The 14,586-nt window shown below is 37.6% G+C and overlaps 1 protein-coding gene across 2 annotated transcripts in view; it reads left to right on the top strand.

Moving 5' to 3' along the window:
- Window positions 1–14,586, top strand: part of LOC126762311 (synaptotagmin-5) — a 163,469-nt gene that overhangs the window by 139,697 nt on the left and 9,186 nt on the right. The window contains exons 1-7 of one of the 2 annotated variants that reach the window (XM_050479001.1): window positions 9,722–10,230; window positions 10,306–10,524; window positions 10,591–10,677; window positions 10,741–11,137; window positions 11,206–11,486; window positions 11,548–11,697; window positions 11,767–11,907. In XM_050479001.1, the coding sequence (XP_050334958.1) occupies window positions 9,955–10,230; window positions 10,306–10,524; window positions 10,591–10,677; window positions 10,741–11,137; window positions 11,206–11,486; window positions 11,548–11,697; window positions 11,767–11,907 (1,551 nt within the window). In that variant the 5' untranslated portion in view covers window positions 9,722–9,954. Of the gene's footprint in view, window positions 1–9,721; window positions 10,231–10,305; window positions 10,525–10,590; window positions 10,678–10,740; window positions 11,138–11,205; window positions 11,487–11,547; window positions 11,698–11,766; window positions 11,908–14,586 lie in introns of those variants that run through there. The other variant, XM_050479002.1, reaches the window with a different exon arrangement.

The raw sequence follows: 14,586 nt of genomic DNA, 5'->3' as shown, positions 1-14,586 counted from the left end.
AAACAAATTACATTGCATATTATATACTACACATACAGAAGGTTCAGTGCACATTTTGAATATTTGATAAAGTTCACAAAGACGCCAAATTCGGATTTAACCTGAAATGCTTGTCCATATAGTGCGAAAACTGTTTACCATTTATATCTTTTTCCATTCGAAATCTTGACAGAAAGCTAATATTATATCTTCTCCTAACGGTGGTATCTTTACCGTATTATTTTCAAAAAATATTGCAAGTGATATAGGATATACATATGCACATATGTGATATTAACTCAACATTTGCCAAGGCCAACTTTAATACATTGACTATATGAGGAAAGAGCCTATTGAATAATCGGAAATCATTATATTAGGTATTCGAGGTTTAGAGCAAGATCTGGACCATTTTCACTCTTATGCAGCAATGAACCACAATTTCAATAAAATATCAACATGACCACCTTTTAGTCAGATGAAAAATCAAAATGGATGAAAATTACTATATCGCGTATAGGAGAGATCTAAGTTGAATAATTAATTACATTAACTATTAACTTTGACTAATATTAATTATTGCCGCTCCTCACACTGACTGACATATTCGGTCAGCTAGAAAAACGAAAATCTTTATATCTGCTAAATCTATGAAAGAATTAAACTGTAGTATATCTAATAAAAACTCATTTCTTTATCCTGATCATTTATATATGTTTGTATATATAACACCAAATTAATCTCCACTAGTTTTAGGTGATACAAATAATCGTTGGGTGAACAAAACTATTACACCCTATAGCAACGTGTTTTGAGAGTATAAATAGTATATAAGAAATCAGTTGACGAGAAGTCGAGACATATCAACTCTACTATATTTAATCGTACTGACCACTAACAATTATATAACAAATAGTTTAGGGGTGTATATATTCCATGCAGCTATTTTTATTATTTGTCCTTTAGAGCTAAGTTAGTAGTGTGGTCGACAATATTTGTAAGGATGAAAAAATATAATTGCTAATAACAACCCTAAGTATTCACCCCTCCCCATTTATTCACTTATTTTTGAAGCGGCGGTATTACTTTCCCTCATTGTTTAAATATCCACTATTTCTACAACAAATGTTTCATTATTATTGCTCTTTTTTGAGTTACCGAAATAATCCCTCAATAAGTGAGAGTTCCACTGAGAGGAGGCGTGTCTGTGTGATGTACTTAGCTATTAATGGTCATGGATATCTCTCTACTTTAACACCATATTTATATTTGTATATTGCAAAGATATGATGACAACATTGTTGAAAGCTAAATAATTACTCCATAAAATATAATCAGGAAATCATGCGCTTATAGATAATTATATAAATATCATGACACACATAGCTACATAAGGATGCATGGGCTATTCATAAGAATGCTAACATTTTTGCTCATTAAAATTATTGTTTTACGATTTTTATAGCGGGGACCAGCATTAGTTATAATTTACACAAAACGGTTTTTTTTATTCGTTTTAACTGGCTTAAAACTTTTTCGATTAAATTTAATCGATTTTTAGTTGTATTTTTGGTAAAGAAAAGTATTTTTATACTCTCGCAACAAGTGGCCACAAAGTATAAGAGTTTTGCTCACCTAACGGTTGTTTTTTATCACATAAAACTGAACTAACCTTATAACAATAGTTATTTATTTATAAAAATTATTAAGATGACGGGACAACTTGAAACCCGGGGACTGTCTATCCGTCCGTCTGTGCAGTTGTAACTTGAGAAAATTTTAAATATCTTGATTAAACTTGGTACTCATATTTCTTGGCACCATGAGGAGATCAGACGATTGCCACGCCCATAAAATGACACTAATCGAAAACCTTTAAAATGACATAATTAAGCTCCACAGATAAGAGATACAAAACTGTTTTTTGGAGCAATGAAACGCATTATCGATGGGCACGGTTTGAAATAATTCGTTAACACAGAAATTGAACGCTGGGAGTAGCACCACCCAGGTCCCCAAGGACCTGCTTGACCAATTTTATTACATTCCTTATGGATGATTATAGCAATAGAACTACAACCACGTCCACTTCCCATAAGTCCACTATGATTATTTCACTTTCCAGTACACAAATCAAGCAACAATGAGTACTACCGTAAAAATTTGCACAAATAGTGTCGGACGAACCATAATTGTTCAAACCCTTAGATGCCAAAGCTGTAAACCCCAGTCCTTCCATTATTTGTTTTCGTTTCATTGCCTCTTTGAATGAGTTTATATCACATTTGTATATGTACATTTCTCATTTCAGTTAATTTTATTACCAATATCTCGGATATGAAGCCAAATAAATTAATGAGACCAAATATGTCTCAGACCTGCAATATGTACAAGTTAATAAAACCCCAAGCATGACTGTTATGCTTTCTTTCGCAAAATTGTTATACTCTTTCCGCATGTTGCCAGTGAGTGTAATAGTTTTGTTCACCTAACGGTTGTACTTATGTATCACCTAAAAATATTCGTCTTAGATATAGGGTTATTAATACATATGTATGTATATAAATGATCAGGATGATAAAACGTGTTGAAATCGGAATGAATGTTCGTCCGTCCGTGCAAGCTGTAACTTGAGTAAAAATAGCGTATATCGTAATGAAACTTGCTATCCTTGGCAAAAAAAGGAGTATTTGGATGGGTGTATCAGACCATTTCCACGCCATTAAAGGAAAATATATTATATAAAGTGCCGTAACTAGGTACCCGCCCTCAAATAGGTTTATTGTACATATCTCTTAAGCCGTTTAAACCAAAATATTCAAATTTGTCCAAGATAAATCCTGACTGACAGGGTGAAAATGGATGAAATCGGATCATAGCGCCGATGGGGTAAAGTTCACGCATGTGAGAGAAGTTCTCTGATCGCCATTCCCTTGGGAGTGGCCAGAAACGATTTTTTTATATATGGCTCAAGCAGCTCACGACCGGTCTTTGACCAAGTATCCTCTGGGTAGCCTAAGAACATCCGTTTGGAGGCGAGCTAAAGTAAGAAGGCGAAACATCCCCTACATAGGGTTGTGCGCTGGGTTCGGGACCCGCCACGTAAAAAAAAAACACCCCAATGAAAAGACGCAACATAGCCCCGTTCACTCCCATTTAAAGGCACTGTTAAGAACTACTGAAAGCAAGATAAATCAATAACCAAAAACTTCATATACATTAAATTTTACCACCGAGATGGTATTAGACAGCTTCTTTATAAGAGCTTTTGACAACTACAGGAAAATTTTCGCAAGCTTTGAACCTTGCAAAAGCATAAAATGTTCGTTTGCTCCCGAAGTTAGACCTTCCTTGTATATTTTATAATTTTTTCCTGCCATATTAAAACAAACTTGGCTCGGATGAGTATAATAGCAATTACAATTAATTAGATTTCTTTTGCCTTGATACTTTTGCGTCTGATATATTGTGTAGTCGAAAAAGTCTTTTCGTATTTCTAATCAAACTTTAAATTATTTTTTTATATTTACATATAATAATAAATAAATAAACAAATATGTACCATTTGGGTCTACCACTTTTTGGCATTTTTCTGCTAAAGAAATTATTCCATCAGTGTAAATCGAAATTTCCAGAACGGAAGCGAGCGAACCAATGTTGTACTAGCCGAACTGATACAGCATAGTGTTCGTAAACTTCATAAATTTTATAGGTGATTTGTGTGGCATTCTTCTACAAAAATTTCAAAATATAGCGAATTTCTTCAATATTTTCACTCATTTTAGAACAGCTGTAACTTTTTTTTAACTTCTCAGAATTTTTTTTTTTTTGGTTAAATAAAGTTTAAAATCTCACCTTCCCAACATCCAACACAATAGTGTATGACACAATGTGATTAATACCACTGGGGATACCATATACGACTGCAACGACATCTATTGACAAAATACGAATACAAATATACCCAATATCAAAAAGTTTCATAATTATATTGCCTTTTATATTTCGGAATTTGACTATCACTAGTTTTTCAATCTGGTAACTCACAACCTTATCGTAAGGCTTAATATTTTTGATGTTATACATACTCAGAATGTTTTGATATTCGAGCGTTATTTCTGTTGTTTATAGTAACTTAAAATATACATCTCGGCCAAAAAATGAAATTAGATCGCGAACATTTTCGTCCGATTATTTTTTACAACTTTCGGCGTGGATTATCTCAGCAACAGCGCATAGATGAACTTAATTCTGGGCGATAAACCTCCAATTCAATTGAAGTCGTAAATCACTCCTCAACGAATTTCTTAAAGATTGTTCAAAATCAGTTGTTGTTTCGGAAACTATCGATGCTGTGCGCAAAGTGATATTGCATTACAGGCATTAGTGGGACTACCATATCATACATTTAATATTGTAGAAAATTTGCCTAAAATATTTATCCAAATTAACAAGTTATCGGTTTTTACTTGTGGTGTAATCGGAAAGTAATCGAAAAATCAATCCAATCCCTTCGATTCAACAAAATTCAACGAACCCTGATTTCAATGCAATATTCAACGCACTTCAGGAATATTCAAGTGTTCAATTGAAAAACGATTCTGGGGTGAAAGTATATATATTAGATATTTTGGATTAATTTCTATTTCATTCATTTTCCCTGAAGTGCATCTTTATGGTCTTGTCATATTGTCTGTGAACACTCAGGTAAACAGTTTCCAAAACATTTAACAAATGGAAAAAGCATAGAAAATTTGTCATTTTTTTTTGAAGACTTTTCCTATAAATAAAAATTAATTTCGCAACAGTTACGCCTCTTGCGAAATACCAGCTACAGCAAACCCATGCACAGCTACCACCACATCTGGTGTGTCTATGATTCTCGCACTAGAATACAATTCGAAAACGAGCAAATACAAAAAAGACCAACAAGAAATTTACCATCTATTAAATAAATTAAATCTAAACGACAAATTGGTGGCAAATGAGGTGAGGCATAAAAGCACGTGGAACGAATGGTCGGCAAGCCAAAACATAAAATGGGTGAAAGGCGGAAATTGCCAGCGCCGCGGCGGGCCGGGTGTTTCGAGCACGATCAAGCGCCGATGCAGCAAACCAACCCTCGATTACATTAAGGAGAGCCTTAACATCGAGTGGTGTGTGTCTCTTTCGACAAGTAGCAATCTGAACAGAGCAGTTATTGCTTTTGGTTTTTGTTTGTTGCTACTTTGCTTCGCTGTAATATATGTATATTGCAACAACTTAGCACCTTTGTCTAGTATATGTACACTCATATAGCTAGATAAAAGAGTATGAGCTCTCTCCCCACTAAAAAGTCACTTTATGCGTTTTACGCATGCATTTGTATGTGCGTATTTTGGTGCATCCCTCTCGCTGCATTGCCGCTGTTCAATCTGTTATTTTATTTGTGATTTTCTTTTTTTCTCCATTAGAAGTTTTTTATATTTTATTTCCTCCAATTCAAACTCTACGGGGAAATCAAATAAAAATTGATTGTCAACCACTTTTAACTGACAATTGAAAGTAATTGCTTAAGTAAACGGTATTCGATCATCTTATTCTGCATTTTTCTCGTTCTTCGGTGCTATCACATACTTATTTCTCAGTAGTTCAGAGCTTTTCTAGATATTTTCAATTTAGCGTTAAATTTCAATTTACATTTAGTATAATGGTCTCACAGTAGCAAACATAAATAGTTTTTTTATAACTTCTTTATACTTGATCTCAGACAGATCATATTAAAGTATTTAGATCAAAACAAGAGACATTCAAATCTTTCCACTCAATATCTTCTAACTCCCAAATTTTAATCCTAAGAAGATGTTTCGTGGATTTCTTTTTACATCATTATTCATTAAGGATGTTTTTACAAGTAAGAGCGCAATCAGCGAATTCCCCAAAACCGCAGCCCGAATCAGCTGATACGACCTATCTTATGAGAGTGCAATGTACATAAATGATCCGCCAACACCGCTTCTACCGCCCGCTTTGCCGTAGGATTTGGATTTTTCCCGTAGAAACGTGTCAGCTGATTGCTCTCTCACAACGCAGGGTTGCCAGTCCCGATATACTGTAGTAATTATAAAAATTGTCTTCAATATGTTTGAAATTTTCTTAAACTAACTCAAAATCAAAGCGGAATGCTACTATTTATAAATATACAAACTATTTTTAATAGTTTGTTTTCAGTTTTGATATTTTATATTATGAAAAATTGTAATTGAAAACATAGAAGTATACAAAACTATATAGTATGTATATGCGTATTGAGCAATGGCAACATTGTTCAAATGAAAACAAACAAAAATGGCTGATTTCTACGAGCTCAACTTTTGACACATTTTACCTGCTACGGACGGCAACTGAGGAAGGGAGGAGCGGAATTCGTTGATCCAACCATAAGGGCTTCAAATGGAACGTTCGCCAAGCATACGTCCCAATAAGACTGAACCATTTAGCACATAGACAATTGATCTTGCCGTGAATATAAAGAAAGATTCGGCTAGGAATTGTCATATCGAATTATTACATAATAAATTATTTGAAGTAAACTAATTTCTGTTTACTCATTTAAGGTTCCATATAAAAATTTGTATACCCTAAACAGGGTATATTAAGTTTGTGACACACAAAGGAAAACGTCAGAGGCCATATAAAATATACAAATATACATAAGTTAGCAGCAAGACGAGCTGAGTCAACAAACACTCGCGACTAAGCTCCCACGTCAATATTGACAATCATTACTTTGAGATCGTAGACCAACAACAATCTTAGCCTCGAAATCAAACGCAGAATATCTCTTGCCAACAGGTGCTACTTCCGACTAAGTAGGAAATTGAGAAGTAAAGTCCTCTCTCGACGAACAAAAACCAAACTCTATAAGTCACTCATTATTCCCGTCCTGCTATATGGTGCAGAGGCATGAACGACGGCAACATCTGATGAGTCGACGTTACGAGTTTTCGAGAGAAAGGTTCTGCGGAAGATTTATGGTTCTTTGCGCGTTGGCCACGGCGAATATCGCCTTCGATGGAACGATGAACTGTATGAGATATACGACGACATTAACACAGTTCAACGAATTAAAAGACAGCTGGCTAGGTCATGTCGTCCGAATGGACGAAAACACTCCAGCTCTGAAAGTATTCGACGCAGTAACCGCCGGGGAAAGCATAGGAAGAGGAAAACCTCTACTCCGTTGGAAAGACCAGGTGGAGAAGGACCTGGCTTCGCTTGGAATCTCCAATTGGCGCCACCTTGCGAAAAGAAAAAACGACTGGCGGGCTGTTGTTAACCTCGTGGTTCCTTTATTTAGCTAGAGTACCTAATGTACGAATTTGTCCAAACTTATAGTGTCATCAGTTATTATCTTTGATATTCTGCTTATTTCAATTTTCAAAGATTTTATTAAGAAAATTGAAGGTATCGAAAGCTGAACTAGGTCTTTGGTTTAATCGACTCAATTATTTAAATAGGTTAAATCCAATTGCATAGATTTATAAGCACATCTTTATAGCTGCATCGATTGTACCATGTACTGTGCCCAAATTGACATTGCATTTATTTAAAAATTCTTTATTTATTCTTCCAAATCAATTTCATCCCCTTCAAAGTAATCCCCTCCTGGTGCAATGCACTTATGCCAACAGATTTTCCAATCTTCGAAACAGTGGTTGTAGTCACTTTCCGGGATCGCCTTCAGTTCCGTCTTCGCTGTGGCTTGAATCTCCTCTATCGTATAAAAACGGTGTCCCCGGAGCGGTCTTTTGAGCTTGGTGAACAGCCAGAAGTCGCACGGCGCCAGATCAGGTGAATACGGTGGTTGCGGAACGATATGGGTTGAGATTTTGGCGAAATGATCACGAATTACGAGGGCAGTATGGGATGGTGCATTATCGTTGTGTAAAAACCAAGAATTGTCTTTCTACAATTCCGGCCCTTTTAGGCGGATAACGTTACGCAAACGACGCATAACGTTCAAATAATATTAATATTGACTGTTTGACCGGTTGGAAGGAATTCATAATGCACAACACCACGATAATCGAAGAAAACAGTCAACATGACCTTGATTTTTGAGCGACTTTGACACGATTTTTTTGGTCTCGGCTCTCTTTTGGCACGATATTCGCTCGATTGATCGGTTGTTTCGGGGTCGTAAGCATAGATCCAAGTCTCATCGCTAGTTATAATGCGTTTCATGACAACCTGGTAGTCGGAAAGCATCGTTTCACACACTTCAACGCGACGCCTTTTTTCCAAAAAATTCAATGTTTTCGGAACCTGTCGAGATTTGACGCGATTGGGGCCCAAAACATTCTTCAAAATGGTATTGGCTGAACCTTTCGATGTGCCAACTTCCTCAGCAAGGTCTCTAATTGTTAATCGACGGTTTTTCAATACCAAATCTTTGATTTGTTGAACGTGAGCTTCGTCGGTTGAGGTTGATGGTCGCCCTGGACGCTCTTCGTCTTCGACACGTTCACGGTCGGCTTGGATATATACCACTTGTAAACATTTTTTTTAGACATAGCCTCATCACCAAAGGCTTTCTGCACCATCCTCAACGTATCCGCAGCAGAAAATTGATTCCGTAAACAAAATTTAATGCAAATTCTTTGCTCAACAAATTTCGACATCGCAAAAAACGAAAAACTCACTTTTAGCAGCTCACAAAACGACACGTATCTCAAACACTAATGAATATTTTGACATGAAATTTGACATAAATGTGACTGACAGTACTACCAACCTAAAAAAAATAATTCTCCAAATCCTTCGACGCGCGTAGTTTAAATTCAAATGTCACCTTATTTTTTAGGCACAGTAGTACTTAATAATTTCTTCACTTCATAATCACCAACCATGGTATTTATGTGTGGCGCAGTGGTCCTTTACACTTGAGCCCGAAATAATTAATGCCATTTCGGTGCTGACTATGGAGACATACTCATATATACACACACACACATATAAAGTCATGCGAATCCAAGTATCGTTAGTCCTGTTAATTAATCCACGCAAGTGAAGCCAACACACCCTCGATATTGTCCAGTTATCTCTGTTGGCCGTACACCTAACTGTGACAAGTCGTCTATGCGTCCATATGTTTGCTGAAAATAAGTGTACTCCGGCTAGTGTAGTAATGTACAGCAATGTCGACTTTAAATTTACCTTCGGTAATCCTCTGCTAATCCCTGCATGTGACACACAAATGACGTATGTACGCAAACATTTTGCCGCACTCCACGTGGCGATCGCACTCAGCTCAACGGCATTGATATGGAGGTGTTCGCACGCAAAACCACTATTCCGGAATGAGGCTAATTAATGTTTTCAGTCTACGTGTTTCTATGTACGTATGTAGTTTTATCAGGGTGGCCCATACATAGCGTAAAGTCTGTGTATGTCTGTCAAATAGAATATTCACAGCACATTCTAGGCGTTAAGCCCGCCCTCACCAGGTGATAGACTTAACGAACTTGCGGCCAAATGACAACCTAACTCATGGGGCCATATACATATGTAAGAGTATATCTAAGAATATATTAGAGTAGTGCATTACGCTTGTATATTAGCAATAAGTAATTCCATAAATAGAAACCAAATTATACTTGTCTTGAAATAATAACAGGACACAACATTTGAAAATTGTGTACTATTTTTTTATTATATGGTATATACTTATGGACCGATCTAACAGAGAAATTTTACAACTTAGTAAACACACTTAAAAATTAAACAGAGTCATTTTATGCATCGAAATGAAAAGTGAATGATCTAAGTCGAGATTTGTATATTTTTAAAGAACAATTCAGTGCAGCAGTTTGAGAGACTATTTTAAGGAAGTGTTCCGTGTCAATAAGCTAGTGTATCAAAAAGCGCTACATTTAGTGGAATTTCAACATTCACTGCTTACAAAAAATATCCGCCATCAGCCTATTCGAGAAAATGAGCGGTCTCGGACCCGCCGCTTGCTGGCTTACCCACAAACGTATTGAATCGTGGTCGCGTATCGCCAGGGAGCGTGTCGGTGCCGTGCGTCGCGTAACTCTTGATCGCAATTCCGAAGATAATATCGGTGCGACGACATCCGCGTCATCCACTCCACCACCACCGCCCATGACGCCACCTCCGTCCGCTTCGTCAGTGACATCGACCACGAGTGGTATTGGTAGTGGGGCGGGCAGCGTCAGCGATAGTTGTGATTTGCCAACGGACTCTGAGGTTTCAATACACTGTTTACTCTTTCATATAACTTTAAAATTAATTATGTTTTTTACTTTTGTTCTTCTATTTTAGGAAGTTAACGTAGTCAAAGAGACTCAACCCATACAACCGCCATCGACTTTTGGTAATTCCGCGCATATGGTAAATGCAGACGTTCTGCGTGGCCCTGCGGAGGTACTCCACAGTCCATTGCACTTGCATCACCAGAGTCGTTCCTTTCCACCGCGTCTACAGCGCACGCCATCTATTTCCAGTCAGTCGAGTATTGACAGCGCACCATCTAGACATTCAGTAAGTAACATTTTGCTTACTGGTTTACCGTTTATCACACTAATAATTTTTCACTATTTCTTCAAGGGACACCGCGGCTCTTCGCCACAGATTCGTACATTCGGACCCGATGGTCGAAGCTCACTACCCGCCGACCCCGGCTTTCCACATCATGTAACTTTAAATTATATTTCCTTTCAGCTAAACTTTTGAAACTTGTTTTATATGCTATTACAGTTGGCTCGCTCACCAAGTCCAATGCGCACCATTTCACTGGATGCCCGTTGCGGTAGCCCCGCATCCACCGACGTCAGTGACTTGCGTACGCCCAGTCCATCACAAAGCAGCCTAGCCTCAATAGCAGGTGGTTCGGTGGTTACGAACATAAGCATAAACTCCGCAAAAGTCGGCCGCTGCCTTTCTCCACTACTTATACCGCCACGAACACCTGCAGGAGTCGACCCCGCCATTGGACCAGCTTCACCGCTGGGTGCTTTGCAGCCAGATCTATATCGTGTTCCAGATGGTCCGATATATTTGACAGCACCTGAATCCAGTCCAGCTTTGGGCCGATTGCATTTACGTGTCAAATATGACTATCATCTTTTCGATTTGACCGTGCACCTGATTGAAGGTGTGTTTTATTACTATAAACATTGTTTAAAACAAATAAATAAAGTTGCGATTGTTTATCCGATGCAGCTCACAACCTTTGCCCGATTGAAGAGGGAGGTTTTCGCGACCCGTACGTACGTTTGATGCTTGAACCTGAGGTGGACAATCGAAAACGCCAAACACACATACATCGCGGAGAAACAAACCCTTATTTTGATCAACATTTCAAATTCCCCGTTTCACGTGATCAACTACAAGGCAAAGAGCTCAAACTCCAGGTTCTCGACTATGATCGCTATTCCCACAACGATATAATCGGTGAAGTACGTATCTCTGTTGATGAATTGGATCTTTCAAAATCTGTAGAGGTGAATTTATATAAAGTAATTATCAAGAAAAAAACTAGTAAGATTTGCCTCATTTCTCCAGATATGGGGCGATTTACTACGTGTCAAAAAACCGCAAGAGAATCGACCGGAGCTCTTATGCTCACTGAACTACTTGCCTCAGGCCGAACGACTGACAGTGGTCATCATGAAAGCAAAGAACTTGGACACAATACAGGAGCCCTATGTAAAGGTATGAGCGTGTTTAAAACATTTGTTGAAAATGGACCCAAATCACTTTCTTCTCTGATATGTTTCTTAGATCTATTTAATTCAAAACGGTAAACGCGTAAAAAAGAAGAAGACTAGCATTAGCAAATCTGACGATCCCGCCAATCCCATCTGGAACGAAGCATTTACGTTTAATCTGCAGTCTGCCTACCTGCATAATGCGGCGGTAGAGGTTAGTATGTTTAAATGACATATGTACATATGTAGTACATATGCATTAGGGTGCTTCAAAAAAAATGTTTGAATTTTTTTTCAACTTTTACCCCATCAAATGTTAGTGATTGACAAACAAAAAATCCTCCCTCAAGCCAGGCGCTGTAGCTTAACTCTAAGGGGTCTCTATTTTTTTAGGTTCCCATACATTTAACATAGGAATTAGTTTGAATTTTTTATTCAAACTAAAATTTCACCAACTAATTTTCATTTCTCGAAAATAACCATCACATATTCAGAAAGTTCACTTTTCAAACTTTAAAAATTTCTGTTTTTAAACATCAAACGAAATAAGTCGGACATTCTTATTTTTCTTCACGAAGTATCTCTTCTGAGCTCAAATTTAATGTTAAGCTGACCAACATGATATTCAGTGATTTCCAAAAAACGACCATAAATCACACATATGTATATCTTGAAAATTTCATATCCCTTTGCCGGCATTAAAGTTTAAAATTGTGTTACTGTTACCATATCGGTGACTTGTTTAAACGTAAGTATTATAGTATAATAGCTTTCCTCATTTAACGATTCTTTGTAACGCCTTCGTAAATAAAGAGAAGCCTTTTAAGTCCGTATAGCTTAACTTTACAATAGTTAACTTAGACACCACTACATAATCACTACTCCGACATGTGCAAACACTATTTTATTATTCAGTACACCAATTTGTTTCCATACGTACTTGTATATATACAAACAGGTGAATTTTTTAACCCATGTTTGGTATCTATCGACTTTTAAGATATTGGAATATGAAGTGTTTTCGTCCATTCAAACGACATGACGTAGACAGCGTAGCCGTTGTCTTTTAATTCGTTGATCTATGTCAATGTCGTAGTACAAGTACTTGTATATCTCGAACAACTCTTCGTTCCATCGAATGCGACACTTGCCGTTGCCAACGCTCAAAGGACCATAAGTTTTACGCATAACCTTTCTCTCGAAAACTCGTGACGTCGACTCATCAGATGTTGTCATCGCCCATGCCTCTGCACCATATAGCAGGACTGGAATAATGAGTGACTTATAGAGTTTGGTCATTGTTCGTCGAGAGAGGACGTGACTTCTCAATTGCCTACTCAGTCCGAAGTACTCCTGTTGACAAGAGTTATTCTACGTTGGATTTCGAAGCTGACACTGTTGTTGGTGTTAATACTGGTTCGAAAACAGTCGAAATTTTCTACGACTTCGAAGTTTTGACTGTCAACAGTGACGTGGAAGCCAAGGTGCGAGTGTTCTTTTGCGGAACAAACGACTGCTTGTTTGATGACAGAAGATATTTGGTATTGCCCTCGTTCACTACCAGACCCATTTGCTTCAGTTCCTTATCCAGTCTGGAGAAAGCAGAACTAACGGGGCAGACGTTGAAGCCAATGATATCAATATCATCGGCGTACAACAGCAGCTGTACACTCTTATAAAAGATCGTCTTCTCAATTCAGCTCTGCAGCTTGCATTATTTTCTCCAGCAGTAGATTGAAGAAGTCGCAAGATAGGGAGTTGCCTTATCTGAAACCCGTTTGGTATCGAACGGCTCGGGGAGTTCCGTCCCGATCCTGACGGAGCTTTTGGTATTGCGCAATTTGCACAGCCGTATTAGTTTTGCGGAGATACCAAATTCAGACATCGCGGCATAAAGGCAGCCCCTTTTCGTACTGTCAAAAGCAGCTTTGACATCGACGAAGAGGTGATGTGTCGATACTATTTTCAAGGGTCTTTTCGAAGGTTTGGCGCATAGTCAGTTATGGATTTTCCAGGCCTAAAGCCACCCTGATAGGGTTCAATCGAGCACACTTCAATTCCAATCGTCGGGCATGCTTTCGTCCGACCATATTCTACAAAGAAGCTGATACATGCTCCTTATCAGTTCTTCGCCGCTGTATTTGAATAGTTCGGCCAACAATCCATTGGCCTCCGCCAATCGTCATCGAGTGTTCTCTCCATAACTTTAGTATGGTCTGGGCATCAGTCACTAGACTACTACAGTAATATAAGTACAGCATCTACCATTAGGGATGACGTGCTCTGACAGACAACATTCAGCGCACTATAGCCGACGTGTTGTACCGGGTCATAGAAAATTGTAGTCAACAAATGGAGAAATGCAAACAGAGCCGTGTTCAAATTGAAAATAGCATGAAATTATCTTCAAAAAAAAAAAAAACAAACCAGTACCAAGTTTGACCAAATTCGACAGTATTTCATTTAAACAACAGGCCGCGTTAGTTGGTAATACAAGTAGCTTGCCAAAATATTAGATTTTGCGCAAAACGAACTTTATAGGATAACAATGAGCGATATCAAACACAAATTCTGAAGTTAAGTCAACGGTTACTACTATTCGTATAATGTATAGGGTAAACTTGCTCAAATTATACCATATTTCAGGCAAAACGTCCGAGCAATTTTAAGGATTAAGAGTAATAAGAATATAATTAATAAAATCTGAGTAAAATTTCACTTAAATTTTATTATTAATCGAAATCATTGATTACAAGCATTAGACCACATGAAAACATTGCAAAATAGGGGTTTCACATACATAGTCTAATAAACTTATAAATTAACGATATAACGATCCGAAAACAGAGAGTTCAGAGTTGTATTTGCGTAAACGTATTTTAGTATGCAATCC

The sequence above is a fragment of the Bactrocera neohumeralis genome, chromosome 6 (assembly GCF_024586455.1).
Source record: "Bactrocera neohumeralis isolate Rockhampton chromosome 6, APGP_CSIRO_Bneo_wtdbg2-racon-allhic-juicebox.fasta_v2, whole genome shotgun sequence".
Classification (NCBI taxonomy): domain Eukaryota; kingdom Metazoa; phylum Arthropoda; class Insecta; order Diptera; family Tephritidae; genus Bactrocera; species Bactrocera neohumeralis.
This window is presented reverse-complemented; position numbering and strand designations above follow the sequence as displayed.